Consider the following 24,174-nt stretch of genomic DNA (forward strand, 5'->3'; position numbering starts at 1 on the left):
GCAGGGGGACTAAAGGGATGTGAATCCCTATTCAAAACATTAGTTATTTTCACAATATGCCACCATGGGGGGTGGCATGAGGTGGGGACTAGAGCCCGGATGCATTTTATAAAATAACCACCTGGCTTCCCAGCCATGAGAGTAGGCCAGGCGGCTGAAGATACCACAGTCACACCCTCCACAAGGGGACCCCTCCTCTCCCACCGGTCACCTTCCCAGAGGACCCACAGGGGTACCCACATGGCGAGGGCACTGATGTCAATCAAACTAAATACAGATAAAAGTTCTAATATTTCTTCCATAGCACAATAGATAACTGAACTGCCCCTTCCTGGGGGCACATACACACGTAACTTTGGAGACCACTGCAGCCAACCCGAGAAACATCTAGACTCCGAGAAGACCAGGAATTACTTAAAGGCCCTGCCAGCAAATGCAACCCAAGCAACGTCAAGGATGCAATGTCAGAAACTGTTAACTGGCAGCAATGAGAATGAAATTGGACCAAAGGAGGGCATTTATAATGATAGAGAATAAAAGCTATCAAGAAATTAAAACTACCCTGAGAATCCAAGTAAGAGCATACAAATGCTGGTGGAAAAGCTGTAAAACCTGTTCCTCTAAAATGTGACATGTGTTTCCATCCCAAAGCCTCTTCCTGTGGTTCCCCCCACTAGAATTCGCTCCTACCAGACTCTTGGGGAGGCACCTTCTTCCTCTTTTACTTGGTTATTTAACTGGAATGTGCCTCCTAGGAAAGGCTCTCTGGCCATCCTATTTACACTGGAGCCACCTCTAGTCACTCACCATCAAATTACCAGGTTTTATTTTCTTCATTACACATCTCAGTATCTGAAATTATCTTGTGTCTTTCCTTGTGCAGCATCTGTCTTCCCCCAACTGAAATGTCATCTCCATAAGACCATGAACTTCTCAGTCTTATTCAGCTGAGAACCATTCTAGTATATGGGAAACATGTGATAAGTATTTGTTGAATAAATGTTTGAAAACAGCAAAAGCAACAAAGGAGTCGTAGAAGACTGAATCCATTTTGTTCAGACCATGTCAGATCAGGGAGGCAAAAATAAGACCATAGAAGACATATAATATATAATGGTGAGATGAAAGACATATATCAAACTGTGTACAATAAAAACAGAGAATATAGCATCTTCTCAAGCATTAATGGAATGGCTTCTATATCTGTCAGTCTCAACTTCCAATTTCCCAAATGAATCTGAACTTCACTGAAAAGGCATAGCAGGTGGGAATGAGGGTCTGATCCCAAAGCAAGATATAGCACCTGAGGTGTGAGGGGAGGTCTGATCCCAGAAAATTGGTCAACACCACAATCTGGATTGCTGCCCAATATCGGTCTACTAGGACCCTCCACCCTCAGGTCACATTGCTCAGGGGACGCTCCATGTATAGTCTAAACAGGAAAGTATGCTATAACCTAATTAGTCAGGAATAAATCCCAATATGTAGTAATAAGCAGAAGACTCTACAAACACATGCTCCTTAAGCCACCCATGTACTCACTAAAAGAAACATCTCAATATGTATCTGATAAACTGTGTTCACATCAGGGTTCTGTTGTCTCTATTTTTTTTACATCCAATCCAGCTGCAACACTGGTTCTGTTGAAAAGTATGAGTAATCATTTCTTATTTTCCACCTTAAAATCACTTTAGGGACTAAAACCTCCCTTTAAAAAATTTGTTTCAACACCAAAATGCATTATTTTCTCTTTATAATCAAACCAGTTTTTGAAGCATAATGGAAAAAGGCCTACAGCCTCTATACCAAATCCTTATGCTCATGCCATAAATAATTTATAGAAAGATGGTTGCTTCTCAGAGGCAGGCTCAAATTCCCATTTTAATCAAAACTGATTTTGAAATTTATTTCTCAATTTACATGTGGTCAGGGAGATTCTCCCCACGTGAGCTCTCTGACTGCTTCGTGGAAATGGGCACTCTTCCCGAACTCCTAAAACCGTGGGACATTATTAACCACTGGTAATCATTTTCTTCTACACTCTAATGCTCTTAACTTCATCAGAGGTTAACGTCATGGCAGCAGCTTCAGAAGGGAATCAAAAGCACAAAGCCACAAAACACCAATGGTACCCTGTTCACGGTATTTCCAAATGTGCAAACAGACCTCACAAAGGAAAAGTCTCAAAGATTCATTGAATAAACACACAAACTCATACCAGTAACATAAAGACTAACCAATAAATGACAGTACCAACCAGTACAGTACTGTGTTTCAAAACCCCAAATCTGTATCTCTGAGACTGCTTTGCTTAACTCTGGGGTGAGTAACATAAGAAAGCCTTTTTACTCTATTTTTATTTCACAGAACAGTCTTTGGTTCACCCCCCTGCAAAGTGTTTTTAGCATTTTTTTGTCTTTACTACAAAGTAGAATCCCTCCAGTACTACATAGAATGTCAGTCTGTTCATAACTGGGTCCCAATATGGGTTCCCACAACTTCTGATAAGCACCAAGCTCTATGGCCAAGTATTGTAGAGGTAGCCAAAGCTACAGCAGAGAATCTGAATCTTCATAATGCCAACTCTGCTAGTTGACTCCCAACTTCTGTCCTACATGCAGAAACTCTATGAGGTGCACATGGTCTTGGACTTCTCCATCAATGGAGAAATGAAACAACTGCCAAATGAGTCTCTCTCTCTCTCTCTTTTTTTTTTTTTTTTTTTTTTGCCCATTTCTAGGATCCCTTATCCAACCTTTATTTATGGGCACAGAAGGGAAAACTTCGATACTAATGGTTGACTCCAAACATTGAAATGAAGGTAAAGTTTTCAGAACAAAATAGCAACATATTTCACTCATGGGAGAGGAACTATGTAAGTCTGAAAGTTTTAAAATGAACATAAAGTTTTAAATAAACATAAAACTTCTAAGTGACAAGAAAGCATTGCTCAACATTTGATGATAGCAAAAATAAATGGTATATAAAAGGATGGTGCCTCTTATAGTCAATGGAGTCTTAATTTAATAAAACCCAGTATACGTGCATACTAGGTCACAATGCAATATATATATATATTATATATGTAATTATATAATATATATATTAGTTTAGAGAGAAGGAGTACAAGTGAGTGAAGGAAGAGAGAGAGAGAGAGAGGGAGAGAGAGACAGAGAGAATCCCATGAGGGGCAGAGAGAGAGAGGGAGAGAGAAGGAAAGAGGGAAAGAGGAATAGGGAGGGAGGGAGGGAGAAAGATGGAGGGAGAGAAGGGGAGAGAGAGAGAGAATTCCATGAAGGGCAGAGAGGGAGAGAGGGACAGAGAAGGAGGGAAGGAGGAAGAAAGAGGAGGGAGGGAGGGAGAAGTGGAGCTCACACCCAGGGCTTGTTTTTTATCCAAAGCGGGGCAGTGGCTCACCCAAAATGGGACTTGTGTTCACCTGAAGCAGGTTCATTTTTATTTCAGAGAGAAAGAGCACAGGCAGAGAAAGAGGCAGAGGGAGACACAGAGAGAGAATCACAAGCAGCCCCCATGATCATCAAGGAGCCTGATGAGGGGCTTGATCCCACAACCCCTGGGATTATGACTTGAGCCGAAATCAAGAGTTGCATGCTCAGCCGACTTGGCTACTCAGGAGGATTTCAAATGAGTCTCTCCTGAGGCTAGAGACTGCAAAGGCTTCCTGCACTCATGAAATCCTCCTGGCAGCAAACATAATGCTAACTTTGGCTTAAGTTAGCTTCTATCCAGGTGGACTAGAAAAGAATATTTCGCATGATAGCAATTATGGAATAGGATCCTTGAATGTTTGAACAGGGTCCTTGAATTTTCAGTGATTTTGGTGTTCCTTCTTTCTCACTGATATAAAATTCTAACAAAACCAGTATTTAAAGAAAAAACGTGAGTGATGAGAATGACTTTTCAACAAAAAACCATTTATTTTATCTTTTCCTACCACAAGGATGAAGAACGAAATATATGACTGAATTATAAAAATTACTGCTATCACCATGGGAGGGAAATTATATCCACATACTCCCCCCTAAAACTGGACTTGTAACAAAATGAAAGCAGTGGGCAAATCTGAATCCGCTTTTTGTTAGACACCATTCTAAACTTATTATTACAAAGTAAGTAGACTCAGAAAACCATCTGAAAAAAATCACTAATGGACATCACATATTCTCCTTGCACTGATCAAAATGAAATATAAATACCACCATATCTGTAAGTCATGTACATACAGGAAAGTTCCAGGGGTCTCTGACAGCCTCCTAACTTTGAGTTGGGCTGCATTTGGTCACACAGTTTGAGGATATCTGAGATGCTTGCATCCACATTTAGAAGGAAAACCTCAAACTACAAAAACATGACCAGTCAAATATGTCTTCATGGGGACCCAAAGAGGTTGCCTTTTTGGTCTTCAGATTGGGGCTGAGAAGTCTAGACCTTCCTTGTCCAAATACATAAGGAAAAAGGTCTAAGGCTCACTCCCAAGACCAACACCTAGTACAACAACATACTTTCCTAGGAATAAACGAAAGGAGAAGGAAAGGGGAGAGGGGAGGAGAGGGGGAGAGGAAGGGGGGGAGGGGANCCTTTAACTCTCCTAGGTAACCTAAGTAAAATGATTTTCTACTTCATAAACTTGTTAGCTGGTGGATTTGTTATTCCTCGTGAGTATCAGATGAAGAAGAAAACTGAGGCCAAGAGGATGAGAGACTATGGAAGGCACAGATCCCACTTGAATAACTTAATCACACCATGAAAATTAATTACATTATAAAAATGTTTGTCGACGGATTCCATGTTCCCATGAAGGGTCCAGTTCTTGTAATAAGCACAAAGATTATAAAAATTGCTTTGATGCTCTTTTGTTTTGATATAATTTAAACTTCAGAAAAACTGTGAGAACAGTACAATGTCAGAAAATTTCTTAACACATTTTGAATTATCCTGAGAACTTAAAAAAACTATTTTTTAATTAGCTTCAAAAGTTAAAAATAGGGGTGCCTGGGTGGCTTAGTCAGTTAAGTGACCGACTTTCGCTTAGGTCATGATCTCGCAGTTCGTGGGTTTGAGCCCCGCGTCGGGCTCTGTGCTGACTGCCCGCTCGGAGCCTGGAGCCTGTTTCAGTCTGTGACTCCCTCTCTCTCTGACCCTCCCCTGCTCATGCTGTCTCTCTCTCTCTCTGCTAGAAATAAATAAAACATTTAAGAAAAAAAAAAAAGAAAGAAAATGCAAAATGAAATGCCAAAGAAAAGGCATAATTACATTAATGGATAACCTTAAATGTGTGTCAATGTCCACCCCCCACCCCCAGAAAACAAATCACTGACAAATTCAGGTCCTTTATTCGTGATAACAACTTGTCTAAAACACACGGCACTATAAAGAAACCTTGGATTAGAACCTCTAAGAGATGATAGTTTTGGATTTGTAAGTTATTCTTCCTTATTAACTGAGTCCAAGAGAGCCTTACAAGAACATCCTAAAGAAATAAGTTTCATGTGCGAGCAAGTGTCCTAAAACAATGGAAAGCAGCAAAGCATTTCCAAAGACTGAAGGGTACTTTCCATTTGCCTTGTTAAAAACATCTTCCTTGGGGATAAAACAGATTTTTAGGGCAAGAAGTAATAGGGCTTGATTCTCTCTCTCTCTCCCTCTCCCTCCTCTCTTTCTGCTCCTCCCCGACTTATATTCTCTCTCAAAATAAATAAATAAACTTAAAAGGGGGAGGGGATGCCTGGGGCTCAGTAGATTAAGCCTCAGATTCAGCTCCAGTCATGATGTTGTGGTTCATGGGTTCAAGCCCTGCATCAGGCTCTATGCGGGACAGTGAGGAATGAGCCTACTTAGCATTTTCTCTCTCTCCACCCCCTCTCTCTGCCCCTCCCCGATTCACACTTCCTCTCTCTCAAAATAAATAAATAAACTTAAAAAAAATAAAGAAGAAACAGGACTCATATTAAATAAGCAGATGATTGTGTAGAGAGTTCAACACCTGGCTTTACCAGAGTTTGTGTTTGTATCATCAAACCACCGTGCATACTAAGTCTGCTCAAAATCTCTCTGGTTGGTAAAATATGACAGAGTTCTTTTGAATAGACCCCTCTGCACTTTCCACTTGTGTTACTATACTTGCCAGCATTTCCCTTTGTATTTCTAACTCTATTTCTATTGTTATTTAGAAAGTACTCAAATAACAGATTAGCATCATCATGAGAAAGCTGGCCTTTCTGGTAATTCTGTGGGCACTGGACAGCCTGGATTTTGTCTGTGTAGGCTTTTATAAAGCCAGTACCTAGCAGAGGGTCTGGTTCATGGTATGTTTATCTGTTAAGTGAATGAATGAACCAGCAAAATACTGATTCATGTGTGATCACTCTGACCAGGGAACAATATTATCAACAGAGATGACATCTCTCACAGTACACCTTGCTTTAGGGGCTATATTGGGTTGAATGGTGTCCCCCCTGCTGTGCGTGTCCTAATTGCTATTCTGTTTAGAAAAAGGGTCTTTGCAGGTGTTATTAGGATCTGGAGATGAAGAGATTATCCTGGATTATCCGGATGGGTAATAATCTAATCATAAGTGTCCTTATAAAAGACACACAGAGAAGACAAACACACAGATGAGAAGGTGATATGAAGACAAAGCAAGAGATGCAGTCAGAAAATGAGGAAGCTGGCACTACAGGAAGCTGGGCAAGGCAAGGAGCGCCTGCCAACCTCAGACTCAATTTCAGATGTCTGACTTCCTGAATGGTGAGAGAATAAACTTCTTTTGTTTTATGTCACCTAGTTTGCAGTAATATGTTACGGCACATTAGGAAACTAATACAAACGCGTACTGAAACTACCTCAGAAGATCAAATATATTTTGATGGCAACAACACCTGAATGGCAATCTTAAAGATCTATTCGAGACAGACGGCATTTGTTAGTTTGCTCGCCATTTCTAAAGTTACTCGCTATGCTGAAGTTGTCTTTGAGGAAATAGTATTAACTATATTGCTAATGAATTATACTCTAGTTCATCCCAAAAAGATTAAAGCAGTTGACCAACCCTAACCCAACAATTGCCATATGCCTGCTTGGAAACTGTCATGTCATGCTTTGCTAAACAACAATAGAAATGATGTTTTCTCAATTATAATTTTATCGCCTGAATAGACATCTAGCATGATGACAAGACTCCTACGAGGTAGACAGACGGAGAAGAGCCCTCCAGCGTGAGGGAAGAGCAAGAACATCCACAGTTCTTCTCCACACTGTTCCGTGGTCTTCTGAACATAACCCATCTTGCCTAATATGTCTGTGGTTCCACTACCATCCCACACCCCCCTCAGGTCAAATAAAAACTTGAAAGCAACTCACAAAAATATTAATTATATTAAACATCAAAGAAATTTTTATGTGCACAGTAAACCAGATTACCAATTAAATGTCTTCCCATGACTATCCTCTCATCACTGAATGGGCTCCTGGGAGCCCTGAGTGCTTCTGACTTCATCCCCAGGCCTGACCAGAACTGATGGAACAACCATGTTTCTCAGCAATGTGGAACTAGGGCAAGGCAGGTGGTCCAGAGCGTCTGCCCCATGGCCATACCTAGAACATGTTAACCTGGGAAATGCTAGGGTTGCATCAGAGCCTGAGAAGAACCACACTGATGCCCAAAGAAGAGCAGACAGCAGAAATGTTGCACAAGCCCCACCCTAGAGTTCTGTGAACCATCCCTGTAATATTTTATAAATGCCAATGGACACGGCTAGTCCGCTATACTAATCCCGTGAGGCCTGCCGCTTTCTTCCTTCACACAGCCCTGGGCCAAGCCCAGACCAGCCACCACCACTGGCCCTTTCTGCTTCCTCCACGTCTCCCAATTCAAGGGTCTTCTGGGACCCCTGCCAGCCCAGCCCTCCCAGGCAGAACAAAAACAAACCACCAAACTTCACTGCCTCCTCCTCTTGACTCATTTTGTAAAAAACACTTCACCTACTCTTCATATGTTTAAAAAAATAAGTTTAATAGATTCAAAAAAGAATTCAGTTGTAGCTGATAATGTGAGTTTTTATGAGAGATAATTCTTACAAATAATTCTTAACCTGCTCATAATTTTAAAGCTTAACAAGAGCTTTGTACAGAATACGTCCTCCAGCAGACAGCTCCAACATATTGCCTCCTGCAGCCAATTCTCCATTCACTCTTAAAGGCGGCATCGGTGCTGGGCAAGATGAGGGGAATAAGCAGCCACGGTTCCCATCTTCCTGGTGTTACAGTCTCATTTTAGAAACAGTTATTAGAGTTTAACCTAACATTTGAAAGGGTGAAGGGAATATTACCTTATTTATCCTATAATTAATCTCTCTATATATAATTGTACCTCAATAGATATGGAAAAATAAATACAAAAGCATTTCATAATGTCCCCATACAGAGGGGGAGATAAATGTAGTCAATCTAACAATTACCCTAAAAATCAGTGAAAATGATCAGTGAAATATGACTTGAATCAAGCTTAGTGCAAGTTCATTATTAGAAACAAATTTAATATAAACCTCAACCACGAGAAAAAAGCTATCAACCATTTCCATGTCTCAGTGACCATTACACTATCTGTGGCAGAGTGTCCCTTCCAGGCAACTCTGAACTTGAGAACCATCCGGCCAGGGAGGCAGAGACAGTCACCTTCCCCGTACGCTTGTACCCACTGATCCACCCGGTACCAAGAGGTCTGATGCAGAGAAAAGATTAGACGTCCATTTGCACTTGAGGTTCAGGCATACACAGGTACGTCTAGCCGAAGCAGGGAAGGTCAGTGGGTAGAAGACTTAGAGGCTATACAGCAAGGAAAAAAGTGAAAGCTTAAGGAAGAAGGAAAGGGGGCTGTGCCCCCAGCCTCATGACCGTGACTTGCCATCCTACCAAACTCTGTATTCACAAAAGCCCTAAGCAGTTGTGTGGTGGGACCCCTTCCTGACCAATGGGGTATGCCAGAGGGCAAGAGAGATGAACCCCTCATCATTTTCGCAGGTGGGCTGCTGTAGCATGAGTGGGTTAAGGATTAAGTGCTTCAATGTCTGGGAAGAACAAGGAAGGTGCCCTATGGGGAAGAAGACCAGTAGCACCCACCTGGGCAGACACATGAGCACATATGAGACAACCCCACTTCCCCTGGAACACACAGACCTGGGTGGGCAAAGGACATTTTAATGGGGGTGAGGCAAGTAGGGGAGAAAAAAATGGGTCAGCAAAATCCAGGTTTTAGCTTTATGCACTGTCACTGGTACCTATAGGCCCAGGAGGACAGAAGCCATGCTATCTCCCTCCCTCCTTCATACCTCCTCTCTTGCTCCCTGTTGAGCAGCCCGGATTGGGGGAGGGGGCAGGAAGGGAGGGAGGCCTATCAACAGGACACCTGCCCTCTGTGCAGGGACAAAGAGAAAAGGCTTGAAAAACATTGATCTGTATCACTGAGCTGGGGGCGAGGGGGTTATTAAGTCTTTACAAAAAGATCTATGATCCCTAGAAAAGGCAACACTAAGGGAGAACTAATAATCCCTTGTTATTAACTGCAACACAACCTACATTCTCCATTGGCAGCAGAAGATTGAAACAGACATTTTCCAGTTTTATCTTACTAATAATTATCTCCAATGCTTGCATGTCACAACACATTCAATCAAACTCTGATTCAGCCTGTGCAGTGTTGAGACTGCTCTCCCGAGGCTCCAGCTGCCACTTGTCTACTGTGGTGATCTCTATCACCCTCCATGGTGGCTTCTTCCTGTTTCATGACTATGTAATGGAAGCTCTAATAAGTTCCATTTACTGGGCAAAGCCTGAATCAGCCCCCAAAATGAAGCCGTCTCTTCTTGATGTTAAGAGAGACGATGGCACAGCCAGGAAGGTCTAGCTCCACTTCAGTCCTATATTCACTCAAAAATTCCTAACCTCAGTCTCCTCCTTTGGACCATCAGAAGGGGGGCCAGTCCTGATCATGGCTAAGACCATCTCCAGACAGTTTGTTCTAAGAAGTGGTCTGACTTGAAGGCAGCACCCCAATATACATATTCAGTATATTTTTATTATAACAGGTTATACAAAACTCTTTTTCAGAATCATTTCATGCTGTAATAATAGATTTCCTGATTAAGACAATGTTGCAACAGTAAGGTGGGGAGGAAGGAGAGAGGGAGAGGGAAAACACAGAAGTTTTTTTAAATCTGTCACTGATATACTAATACAAAATACAAATATGGACACACACACACACACTTTTCTTTTTATTTACTCAACACACTGTTTTAGTGACAAATGCCACTTATTATAATGTGTTTTTGAAAGCAGATATAGGGGATTTAGTCCAGGACCCAGCAAGTATCCCATTCTCATAAAGATATTAAGGTAATAATCCTTTTTTACGTAATTCTGACAAATGGATGATTCTACATAAAATTATTTGCCGAACAATTAAACCTTACTCCTTACACTTTGTGTTCATAAAGAGCACCAAGGCATGATGCTTGTATCTCAGGAAGGAAGGTGTTGGGGGCACCAGGCCACGGAGGAGCACCACAATGAGGTGATACTTCCTTGTGATTCTGACTCACACAGGACTTTCTGTAATAACATTACGTGATGCATACTTCAGGTATTTACTAATTATACACTGATTTCTAAAATAACGCCCCCATCTATTATCTTAGCTAACTGGCACTTCTTAGCGTTCACAGTATGTTTATCTCTAGCATTTCTTTCACTCCTGACTTTTAAATTTTTTGACTTATTATCTGCTGTACCCTAGAAAGCCAAATAGTCAAGTACTTTTAGAACTGCATGCAAAAGAGAAGCAGACTTGAATGAAGACAGAAGTGGTGAGGAAAGTGTTTGAGATTTAGTGGCCATATTTGGGGATGTGGCACCATTTCTGGTCTTTCCCAGTAACTTCTTGATTCCTAGAGTTATAGTTCTGTGAATAGGACTGCCATTCTAGGTAAGTGCTATTGACTCGAGATTTTTAATTGATTTTATTCCATTTTTGGTAGTCAGGAGCAGGGGGAAAATGCTAATTAGCTCAAGGATATTAATAAGAAACTTCATTAATCTGGGCATCAGTTACCTCAACTGTACAGAAAAAGGATTTCTGACAGAAGCATTCATGCTAAGCTAGTAAGCAGGGCATCCAAGGCAGAGGAGAATGAAGGAGACTCTTAAAAGAAGGATAACAGGAAGTCTCTGTGAGACAGCAGTCCTAGAGAATGACCAGCCTGGGATAAATGGAGCCAAAGAAGAATCCAGGATGGAGGACTCCCAGAAAAGAAAGACAAAGGGAAAAAATACAACATAAAGATTATCTGTTGGGCCTGATCATTTGGAAAATTGGAAAGACAGGCACTGTTGTTTTTTTTTTTAATTTTTAAGTAATCTCCACACCAACAGGGGACTCAAACTCACAACCCTGAAATCAAAAGTTGCATGCTCCCCCAGCTGAACCAGCCAGGTGCCCCAGAAAGACAAGCACTTTAACGAGCTGCTGGCAGGTAAGGACAGATCAGCCCAACTGCTAGAGAGCAAGAGATTGAAAACAATGGGGGTGTGCAGGGAACAGGTGGGCAGGAATTAACTCAAAGGAAAACATATGATAAGAAAAAAAATGCAGAGGGGCGCCTGGGTGGCTTAGTCGGTTAAGCGTCCGACTTTTGCTTAGGTCATGATCTCGCGGTTCGTGGGTTCGAGCTCCGCGTCGGGCTCTGTGCTGACTGCCAGCTCAGAGCCTGGAGCCTGTTTCAGAGTCTGTGTCTCCCTCTCTCTCTGACCCTCCCCTGCTCACGCTGTCTCGCTCTCTCTCCTAGAAATAAATAAAAGTTAAAACAAAATATTAAAAAAAAAGAAAAAAAATGCAGAGTATAGTTCAATATTAAATGCTGTCATTATAATATATTATCATAATGAGACACATTATGAATTTATATAAAATATGTCAAAATTAAATATAATGAGTTTAATTATAATACCATCAAGAAATTGCCATTATAACCATGCTACTTAGAAATATGGAGGTAAATCACTCTAGTCAGAGTGGCTAAAATGAACAAATCAGGAGACTCTAGATGCTGGCAAGGGTGTGGAGAAACAGGCACCCTCCTACATTGCTGGTGGGAATGTAAACTCGTGCAACCCCTCTGGAAAACAGTCTAGTCTAGAGGTTCCTCAAAAAATTAACAATAGAACTCCCCTATGACCCAGCAGTAGCACTGCTAGGAATTTACCCAAGGGATACAGGAGTGCTGATACATAGGGGCACATGTACCCCAATGTTTATAGCAGCACTCTCAACAATAGCCAAAACATGGAAAAAACCTATGTGTCCATCAACTGCTGAATGGATCAAGAAGATGTGGTTTATCTATACAATGGAATACTTCATGGCAATGAGAAAGAATGAAATCTGGCCATTTGTAGCAACATGGATGGAACTCTAGAGGGTGCTGAGCAGAGAAGGACAAATACCATATGTTTGCACATATAGGTGGATTAGGATGAAGTTAACGGAGGACGAAGTGGGAGAAGAAGGGGAAAAATAGTGGGGAAGAAGGAGGGAGGCCAGAGCATGAGAGACTCTTGAATGCTGAGAACAAACTGAGGGCTGAGGGGGGTGGGGAGAGGGGAAGGGGGTGATGGGCATGGAGCAGGGCACTTGTTGGGAAGAGCACTGGGTGTTATATGTAAACCAACTTGACAATAAACTATTAAAAATTTTAAAAAATTGTTTAAATAAAAAAGAAATATGGAGGTAAAAATCAGAAAAAACTGCTAAAAGAGTTTAGAGTGAACACTTTTAAGAAGAATAAAGGGAGAAGTGAGACAGGCAACTATTGGTTTTCTTTCAGAGTCTATAATGTGATGTCAAGGCAATTAAATGAGGAAAGAATCAGAAAAGGAAGGAAAAGAAAACATATGCTCATACAGATGGGTTCAGACTCCTGGATATCTACATGCAAAAGCATGAAGTCAGACCCATTCCTCAACCACATGCAAGGTTTTCCTATGAAGCCTTCAGAAGAAATCATAGACATAAACTTCCATGACCTTGGATAGTCAATGATTCTTAAATATGATACCAAAAGAACAAGTGACGATGAAAAAACAGATAAATTATACTTTGTCAAAATTAAAAACCTTTGTACTTCAAAGTACATGATCAAGAAAGAACAGAGACAATACACAGAATGGGAGATAACATTTGCACATCATGTATCTAATCAGAAAATATAAGGAATTCTTACAATAAAAAGACAACCCAATTTAAAAATGACATCTCAATAGACATTTCTCCAAAAGAGATCAACAAATATCCAGTAAGTACCCAAAAACAGCAGCCATTAAGGAAATGCAAATTAAAACCACAATGAGATGCCACTTAACACCACTGGATGGCTACAATCAAGACAGACAATAATATGTATTGGCAAGGACGCTGTGAAAAATGGAGCCCTCCTTTTTTTTTTTTTTCCTCTGATGATTTATTGAACCAAATTCTATGTACAAAGTGACCTGGACCTGCTGCTTCAAAACATGATCGTTTCTTAATAATATTTTGATAAGTCAGTCTGTTGAGTGTCAAAAAGCAACTCAATCTAAAATTGACAGACAAGTGCCCAATGTACACTAAATAAATGGCCTAACTATGGGAACTTCAATACTCCTACAAGATAATTAACATAGGCAGGATCTGGCCCCTGCGACGGGCTGCTGGAGAACTGATGGCACATGTCAAGAGGCCATCTTGTGCACCGCCACCGTGATGCCGTCATGTTTCTGGATCATAATGTTCCCGTTATCTGACTCCAGACACACCACAGGGATATCGGTGGGGTCTGAGGTTAGCTTGGCTGCTTGCTGGGCGAGCACAGATATCACCCCAGCGTGCTCATCTGACAGGGTCCCACGGCAGCCCAGGTTAAGTCCTTGTGAGTCTGTGCAGAGAACTCCAACAATGGATGGATTCTTCATTGTGTCCTCCAAGTGCTGCTCCAAGGTCGCCTCCATCTCTCCCGCCGGCCGCCCGGCCCGGGATCCCGCACCTCCAAAATGGAGCCCTCCTAACACTGCTGGTGGACATGTAAAATGGCTTTTGGAAAAGTTTGGCAGCTCCTCCAAAAGTTAAACACACAGTTACCATATGACTTAGCAATTTGACTAAATTGCATATGACTAAAAGAAATGAACACATACAAGTGTACACAAAAAAATTAACACAAACATTTATGGTGGCATTATTCATAATAGCCAAAAATGCAAACAACTCAAATGTCCATTAACTGATGAATGGATACATAAATTGTGTTATATTCATACAATGGAATATTATTCAATCAGTAGTGATATATACGACAACAAGGATGAACCTTGAAAACAATTTGCTAAGCAAAAGCAGCAAGGCCCAAAAGGACCACACATTGTACAGTTCTATTTGTGCAAAATGTCCAAAATAGGCAAATTTATAAAGACAGCAGATTGATGGTTGCCTAGGGCTAGGAGGAAGGGGAGAGGGTAGGAGAAAGAATAGTGACTGCTAACAGTTATGGGTTTCTTTCTGGGGTGACAAAATGCTCTAGTATTACACTGTGGTAATGGTTGTATGATTCTGTGAATATACTGAAAACCACTGAATTATACAATTTCCACAGAATTTTGTAGTATGTGAATTGTATCTCAATAAAGCTGTTCCTAAAAGTCTATAAGGCCAGTGGTTATTAAGCAGATGTAAACACTTGTCAAAACTCATCCACCTATATACTTAAGTGGGTACATTTGACTGTGTATAAACTATGCCTCAATAAAGTAGACTTTTAAAAATGTCTCCAATGCAGTAACTTTATTACAGTGAATTTAGACAAAGGTTATTTTCAGAACACCAAGCAGGAAAGAATATCAAATTCATTACTACCTTTCCATGACTAGCATTAATCATCCCTAGGCAGACATTGTCTGCTTTCATTAGAAAGTCCTCTAATACTGGTTGAAGAATGTCCATCTGTCAGGAAATGACAAGACTCAATGTCCAACAGGAAAGTTACAATATCAGTTTAATCAACATTCTCCTAAAGTTAGCAAAAGCAACTTCCTAGCAGAACATCTAATTTTCTAAACAGAACTATTAATTCTTAAAGTACTATTCATTCACAGTTTGCTTTGGGGAGAAACACAATTTCACCTTAAAAACATTTTTGGTCTCAGGGGCACCTGGGTGGCTCAGTCGGTAAAGTTAAGCATCTGACTTCAGCTCAGTCCATGATCTCATGGTTCATTGGTTTGAGCCCTGCATCAGGCTCTATGTTGACAGCTCAGAGCCTGGAGCCTGCTTCAGATTCTGTGCTACCCTCTCTCTCTGCCCCTTCCCTGCTCACACTCTGTCTCTCTCTCTCTCTCTCTCTGTGTCTCGCAAAAATAAATTAAATGTTAAAAAAAAAAAATTTTTTTTTAAAACACATTTTTGTCCTGGTAGGAACTCAGCTATCAAACCCCTTAATTTACAAACATAGAAATTGACTGAGACCCAGAGAAGTTAAAGATTTGTTCAGGATCACACTGACGGTAAACTGACAAAGCTGTAACCAGATTCCCTGTCAATGAACAACAGCACTGGTCACTTATCAGCACCTCCAGAAACAGAGCCCCCATGGTCAGCACATACTGAGGGCTTCCTAAATTCCAGACACTGCACTAGTATATGAAATGCTCTCCTCTCTTATTCCTCTATCATTCTATGAAGCAGGGACTATTACCCACCTCCACCTCTCTAAACAACTAATGAGAAATCAGTAAGCAGCCTATAGTCAAGGAGGAGCCAGGAGTCGCATCTGGGCCATCTGTCTCTAAAACCTAAACTTTTAACCAAACAGAAATGCCCACTTCCTTAAAGCAACCATTTTACTTTTTCACTTCTTTTAATAAATGTGGGCATTTTACATTTCTAGTATATGGGAAGATACTTACTACACATCATTTCTATTAGAACATCTATTTATTCCTACCTCAAAGTTCTGGCCTATGTTTATCTTTTGTCTTGAATCCAGCCCCTTCTCTCTGAATCTCCCCTTGTCAAGCCAGACTGAGAGGCACAGCATTACACCCGGACTTCAGTGGTACCCAGCATGGCGCAGACCATGAGCACAGGTATTAGAGAAGCACAGTCTTTTTTGCGTGGTATTGTTTGAAAACAAAGAACCAGTAAAAGATGATGGCATGGAGTGAAGAGAAAAGACTGATTTAAACAATTTCACAAATTCTTATGAACACTTTCTCAAATGTGAGGGCTTGACAATTTAAAGTGATCAGAATGGACATACATAGTCCCTCTCACTGTATATAAACTATGCCTCACGTAGTCCCTCCCACGTTCATTGGCAATTATTTTACTAATCCCATTGGTCTATCAGGTTTTAAGTTGCACGTTGACCTAAAAGATAATCTAGACCTCCAAATAAATCTATTAAATATTGTATAGATGGAAAGGAAAGAAAAGAAGACTTCTCTGAGAAGTAATACCATATTTGGTCTTAGGAATCCACTGGGATGTAAAACACAGACAAAATTATGGGCCACTTTAGAACAAGGCTGTAACTGTCCAGACATTTTTCACTGTTAAAGGGAAAGATGAATAAAAGCCAATGGAGACAACCTGAGCCACTCTGGGATGTGCTTTGCTAATGCCAGTGAATTCCTTCTAAGATACAAAACAGCAAACTTATTACTTGGTGTCTATCTCATGGCTGTCTTTAGTGGGGTGAGTTTTGGGGTTCCTCCTTGTTAACAAGAGCCACTGTGATGGAGAAGGGCCATTAGGCAAGAATCTGATAAGATTCTGATGCCTGATAATACATCCCCAAACTGACACATGCAAACAAACACACATCTTAGAAGGCATAATCCTCATTCCTGAAGGCTGCCAATGTGCAGGAATCTCTCTTTTGGAACAGCCCCCAGAGTCCATTTACAAGCCTCATAGTACTAATCCCCTGCTTTTGCTTAACAACATTACCTACCTTCTCTATCGACCATAGTCAATTGCCTGTTATTTTCTCTGACATGAAAAACTGAATCTCCCCTGAAAGATTAAAAACTTGCCAGCATCTATATTGTGTGTGTGTGCGCACCTAACCTTGGCAAAGGCGGCACTACCAGGGCAGGTATGATAGAGCAGGTAGAGAGAGATCTCTCAGGTTGACTACACAGCAAAATCAGGTGTAAAGACTTTATCACTCTTAAAGGCTTTAAAGAACAAACTGATATTCTGACACCAACCATACAAACAGACCTAAAATGATAATAATATATGCAAATATCTGACATTTTCAAGTAAACAACAAAGTCTTCAAGTATAGTATTCAGACTAGTGAGCTGATGAGCCACATTTACATCGTGAATTTTATTCAGAAGACATCATTTTCTTCCCAAAACTTGAGAAATATCAGTTTCCTAAGTCTATACTGTATGCACATTATAAGTGTTTTGACTGGACTTCAGTAGCCATCAGGAGCCAGGCCTATTTTAAATAAGCCAAAACAAAATAAAATTGGTAATTACATTACAGGACTCCGTCCTTGTATTAATCAATCCTTTCTGAGCTTCTGAAAGCAACTGAATCATTTCAGATGCACACCTATTTCACCAGAAAACAATTTCTTAAAAAACGCTTCCACTAGGGGTGCCTGGGTGGCTCAGTCGGTTGAGCGTCTGACTTCGGCTCAGGTCATGATCTCAGGTTCCTGGGTTCCAGCCCCAGGTCGGGCTCTGTGCTGGAGCCTGTTTTGGATTCTGTGTCTCCCTCTCTCTCTGACCCTCCCCTGCTCACGCTGTCTCTCTCTCTCTCTCTCAGAAATAAATAAAACATTAAAAAAAAAATGCTTGCACTAAGAAATAAATGCAGATTCAATTTAACACAATATGCACATCAGCCTTTGACTTTTCCTTCCAAAGGTGGTGTATTTTAACAAATACTTCAAGAAGGGCCAAATTCAAACAATCTATAGTCCCCAATCAAAGAGGAAGATCTTGGGGCCAGAGAGACCTATGCTCTCATACTGGTCTTGCTGTTAACCACACTCATAATCACTTAACCTTACAAAGAGCAGATGTACCATACTGGTGGGATACCTCTCTCTGAACTACAAAGTCTTAAACTGCAAAGAAATGCACAAAGCACTAGGTTAATAAGGCCCATTTTGATTCTATTGTTTTTTATATAAAAATTACTTGCAGAATGTGCTATTTGTTTCTAAGCTTATAAACTTCCAACCTCTCAAAGCTGCTTCGAAGAATTTCTCTCAATTTGACGCAAGTTAACTTGACAGTGAAGAAATACATTTTTTTTACCACATTACGGCTCCCATGTGGCCCATTAAAAGTGTTTGGGATTATTAGTACAGTTATTAAATGTTTAATGCATTATACAGAGGGTGATCTTTCCATGCTATGAGAACTTTAACTTTAGTAGGCTCCAACACGAATGCTCAAACATGAAAGCTAACTGTTTGCAGATTTTTGTACTTGGTGCCCTAACATCAGTTAAAATGTGGCATACAAGAGGAAAGAACTTAGCCAAGAGCTTAACAGAACAGAGAAATAAGTTGGGGCAAGAGTCAGGCAAACAGGAAACATCCTCTCATTTGTCTTGATGCCAAAATGAACTTAGACAATTGTCCTGGGGCAACATTGAAAGTCTGGGAAAATACACCAATTATAATACACCTCGAAGAATACATGTTAAAAAGCAGGGGTCAGGAGGCATACCCATGGTTTTCCACTCTCACCTCCCACCCTTGGGAGGAGTCCTGTAACCAAACCTACAGGCACCCTACGTTGCACTTCTGAGTAAGTAGTTTGCGAAAGCTCCAAATGACTGTCCTCATTGTAGTTAGGGTCACTGCTTTGGAAACTGTACAAAAAAATACCACCCAGAAATAATAAGAGTTGATGGGAATTATTTTTAAAGATTCCCTTTTGGCACAGGTTTATCTGAAGAAGGCAACTCCCTTTGAAAATTATATACAACTTGATGTTCTCTTTAAATCACTTGAGCTGGAAATCTGGGGGTCTACCCTGTAAGAGTCCAGAAACTGGTGTGGGCTATTTCAGCTGAAGGCCACAGGTGTCCTAAGGAAATATACATCTTAATTCCCAGGCAGATGCTGTGCTGACACTGTCTTCTTTACTCTGCTGGAGAGGGGGCAATGACCAGTGAGAAGCAAAGCCAGAATTTCTCATCCTTTGGCCAGCCAGCTGAAGACCTGAGTAGGCCAGAGGCAGCTCTAATCAAAAGTAGCCCCCAAAGTCCTCAAACTCTATATCCCTTAAAGTTCAAGGATGCCCTTAGTCCACGTGGCATCTTTTGGCCTCAAGTCCCTCCAATGCCCTGAGGTTACTGTCAGCAAAAAAGGACTAAAGATGTAATTTGTTTCCTCCTACTGAAAACCTGAGGCTCACTGACCTTCATGATATTTATACCTAAGAAGAATAAGAAGAATAATGAGGTCTGCTATCTTTTCTACCTTGGAAAACAGCATGGTTTCACTTGATCCCAATCTTGTCCTGTTCGCATTTGGCTCATTTATTAGATTTAATTATTTCACATTTGATCAGCCTCAGAGCTTGGGTTCTAGGGTCAGATAGTCCAGGTCTGAATCCAAATCCCACCCACTAGCTTTGTAGCTCGGCAAACTTCCTAACCTAAGGTGCTTGAGGTACCTTATCAAGTAAAATGAAGACGATACTCAATGAGGTTAGTGTATAGCTCACAAAATGGTCCATATGGAACCCTTGGACAAAATGCCCAGCACACAGATAGTATCACAAAAGGTGAGCTGTGGATACTCCTCTGGGAGGCCTCTATATTCCCTCACTATGTTCCTCCACTGCCAGGCCCTCTTCCTGGACTAGGACAGAATAAGAATCTGAAAAGTTGGGGTGCCTGGGTGGCTCTGTTAGCTGAGCATCTGACTTCGGCTCAGGTCGTGAGTCCGAGCCCCACGTCAGGCTCGGTGCTGACAGCTCAGAGCATGGAGCCTGCTTCGGATTCTGTGTCTCCCTTTCTCTCTGCCCCTCCTCCACTCATACTCTGCCTCTCTCTCAAAATAAACAAACATTAAAAAAAAAAATCTATGAAAAGATTACCTGATGCAGTAAGGTCCTGACTATGGTAACACAAAATAACCGAGTGAAGGAAGGACAGAAACCAAAGTTTCTATTTCATCTTAGTCTCATTAATAACCTTAAGGTGATGTAATACTAGGGTGACAATATATCAATTTATGACCAAGACACTTGAAACTGACAAAGGGTGCTGTTGATAATTATGCCAAAACAACTAGGACTGTCCTACTTAACACCCACTTGTAAACACTTTCTCACCATCGAGGAAAACTCCATTGAATGCAAACTATGATCCAGGGTCCAAACCCAGCTGTTGCTTTTCATAAATAAAGTGTTAACAGAATACAACCATTCTCATTTGTTTACACATTGTCAGTGTCTGCTTTCATCAACAAGGGTGGAGTTAAGCTGATGCAACAGAGACCGTATGGTCTGCAAAGCCTAAGATATTTAGTAGCTGGCTCTTCAAAGAAAAAGTTTGCCAACCCCTGTTCTATGCTCTAGTAATTCAGGTACTGCCTTCCATGCTCACAGGCACATAGTTGTGTGCTATTTCTTGACAAGAATAAAAAAGCAAATTACTTCTCTTATGATAAACTTGGATTCTTACTGTGTAGCAAGTCCATATGAACTAAAACTTATCAAAATACAGCTTCCTTGCAGACGTCAAATTTTCAGAGGATTCTGTCAAAATAGAAAGGATCCAAAGTAAGTGGATCCTGAATATTTTTGGTTTTTTTCTTAGTTTATTGTCAAGTTGGTTTCCATATAACACCCAGTGCTCATCCCCACAAATGCCCTCCTCCATGCCCATCCCTCCCCTTCCCCTCTCCCCTCAACCACCTCAGCCCTCAGTTTGTTCTCAGCATTCGAGAGTCTCTCATGCTTTGCCTCCCTCCCTCTCCCCAACTATTTTTCCCCTTCTTCTCCCGTTTCATCCTCCATTAACTTCCTCCTAATCCACTTATACGTGCAAACATATGGTATTTGTCCTTCTCTGCCTGACTTACTTTGCTCAGCATAACACCCTCTAGTTCCATCCATGTTGCTACAAATGGCCAGATTTCATTCTTTCTCATTGCTGTGTAGTATTCCATTGTATAAATATACCACATCTTCTTGATCCATTCAGCAGTTGATGGACACTTAGGTTCTTTCCATGTTTTGGCTATTGTTGAGAATGCTGCTATGAACATTGGGGTACATGTGCCCATATGCATCAGCACTCCTGTATAAGTGGATCCTGAATATTACAGGATTATTATTACATGTGGAATGGTCAAGGGAAGTCAACTATTTAAAATGGAAAGGGAAAAGATTTGGGTTTGGAAAGGACAGGACTGTGTCTTGGCACACAGGAAGGGCTGTCATGAAGAGTGAGAGCCAGCATGACATGGTGACTCAGTGCTCTGCTCTTGACTGTGGCCACCTGAGGCTCTCACCTCTAAGCCTTGTCTGTGAAACTGGAGTAGTAACAATGCCTTCTTCAAAGGTTGGTGGTGAGTATCAAGTGAGATGGAAAGTTCCCAGCTGCTGTTACTTTCATTAAGTTAATTGTATGAATTATTGTTATTGTTGAAGAGCTGGTAGACATAATCTGTTCACAAAATTAAAACACATGGGGGTAGGTTTCAGGCAGATTTCAGCTCAACGTTAGGAAGTCTTATCAGTTTCCTGCCTGCCTGGTAGGCAAATAAAGAGACACTCTCATAAAGTAGAGTTCAAAATCCCTGACACTGCCCCCAGAGGAGTCATGACCCCATGACAGAGAGGAATACACAGGGGACTGCAGAAGATTAATTTGTACTGAATGACTTCAATGTTGTCTTCTCTGTGACTATGTTTAAAAAAGGTTTATGTGTACCTGAAAGATGAGTACATTTCATCTTATTGACAGGGAAATGTGACACACCAGTGATTAAACAGATGTCGGTAGATTATGAGGACAATGTATTGCAAATTTTCAAGTTTTAAAAGACCACCAGCAACTCAAAACAAAGTAAGAGAACAAGCTGGTTCCATTTCACCAGAAAGGTGACTGGAGAAGCTGAGAACACAGCACCAATGAATGCCACGATACTGACGGATTAACCCAGGAAGTAGCCCCTTCCCAAACAACAGACCTGATGGTTTGGGCTGGCAGGATCCTACAGAGGCACACTGTGCCCAATTCTGGGTCCATCCATTCAATTTGGGCCCATTGATGGGTGGCCTGGGGGCTCAGTCAGTTAAGCGTCTGACTCTTGATCTCAGCTCAGGTCATGACCTGACAGCTCCTGGGTTCGAGCACCATATCAGGCTGTGCGCTGTCAGCGCTTGGGATTCTCTGTCTCTCTGCCCTTCCCTTGCTTGCATTCTATTTCTCTCTCAAAAATAATATAAATGAACATTAAAAAAAGAAAAAAAAAACCAAAAACCTGGGTCCACTGATTATTTGCCAGGCACCTGAGGCTAGGCCTTGGCTCTCTCTCACCACAGCATACCTTATCATTTGTGGGCAAGCTCCAACAGGAGACTTCCTCATTGACCATGGTGGGTGGAAGACAGCCAATTACAACAAAATATAACAGGCCTGCAGTCCCAGCTGCCAGTTACCCAGGATGAAAGGTAAATGTGGCCATATGGAGTAGAGACTCACCCCTTAGTGCTCTAAGGGACTGAGAGTTATTAATTCAGGATCAGAATACAAATCAAAAAGTGTTTTTTATTTGTTTTGTGTTTCTAAATGGAGGAACAGAAGGAGGGGGGGAGGAGAAAACATGGGCTTGCTATAGAAAATCACAGTTGAAACACTGAGAAGAGGCCACTGACGCTGGGGGTAGGTAACTGGATAAAGGTAAGCATACTATGAGAACACACACCGCCTGTATTTTCTTCTTGAATTACAAGTATGAAATGACTCTTTGTGAACCTTCCAGGCCATCCGTCTCAAGTCTCTGTGCCCGGCTGGACAGGCACTGGAGAGCATAACAACTGCTACTCGTTTGTGTGGTACTTGACAGACTGTAAAGCACAACCACTACAAAAACTAGTATGGTGGGCAGTTCTACTCCCATTCTTGTAGATGAGGAAACAGACTCAAAAAAAAACAAAAACAAAAAACAGTGAGTTGGACAATGTCCCACAGTTAAAGGAGACCACAGTCTGCTAACCACTGTCCTTTTTATCAGACAGCTTTTCACAGCTAGAATCCTTTGACAGGTGGGAGGAGAATGAAGTGGTGAGACAGGAAACAAGGAGTGCTAGGCCCTTTCTCAGACATTTTTTCACACAATCCTGATGTTAATCCTGCTGGGTGTGTGTGACTCCTCAGCAAGGCCAAATTCAAGGTCATAGGTGGACTAGCTGATAGTACTAACTCCAGGCTGTCTTCCCTACCCCAAGGCTGCCTGGAAAGTAGGTGTGGAGGCAACAAGGCAGGAGAAACACTGGGGACAGCCCTGGAGGCAGCTCTGTGCCACAATGAGATGCTTACCAGCTTCAGGGAGGGTGCCTGAGCCCAGGCAGGGGCAGCAGTGGGGACCTGGTGGGAGATGACCAGGGATGGAGGCAGAAGTAAAGGGGGTGGGAGGAGAGTGAAGGGATGGGATGGTCTGGAGGAGGCACCATGTCTTGCAGGGGTGACCTCAGATGCATGCTTATCCACCACAGCAAGTGGAGTCAAGGCTCTAAAAGTCCAACCTGAAAGCAGTCATGGGAAATACACTAATCAGTGGTTTGCAGTTAGTCTTTGATTTGATGAAAAGAGGAAGTTCAACCCTAATGAAGCAAAAACAACTGACCTCCTGGAGCTGTACCTGCCTCATCTACACCCACCTGCCCATGTTCTCACTGCCATTTGGGAAAATTTCCCTGATCCCCCAGAGACGCTTTCCCCTATGCTTCTCAAAAGTTTTTAGAAAACCAGTAGGAGGTGAAGACCAGGTTCAAATCTCTGTTGCAGCTTTTTGGAGCCCTGACCCATGTCTGCCTTCCCAGCCGGACAACATGGACCATGAGGCCTGTAGGATG

At 41.6% G+C, this 24,174-nt stretch overlaps 2 protein-coding genes across 2 annotated transcripts in view; both read right to left on the reverse strand.

Annotated features, from left to right (window-relative positions):
* Positions 1–24,174, reverse strand: part of SLX4IP (SLX4 interacting protein) — a 183,889-nt gene that overhangs the window by 89,317 nt on the left and 70,398 nt on the right. The window lies entirely within an intron of this gene.
* Positions 13,517–14,114, reverse strand: LOC144223051 (ragulator complex protein LAMTOR5). Its single transcript, XM_077753747.1, has one exon. It carries the CDS (start codon positions 14,056–14,058, stop codon positions 13,783–13,785), a length of 276 nt encoding a protein of 91 aa, XP_077609873.1. The 5' UTR covers positions 14,059–14,114; the 3' UTR covers positions 13,517–13,782.

The sequence above is a fragment of the Crocuta crocuta genome, unplaced genomic scaffold (genome assembly GCF_008692635.1).
Source record: "Crocuta crocuta isolate KB4526 unplaced genomic scaffold, BGI_CrCroc_1.0 scaffold82, whole genome shotgun sequence".
In the NCBI taxonomy this organism is placed as follows: Eukaryota; Metazoa; Chordata; class Mammalia; order Carnivora; family Hyaenidae; genus Crocuta; species Crocuta crocuta.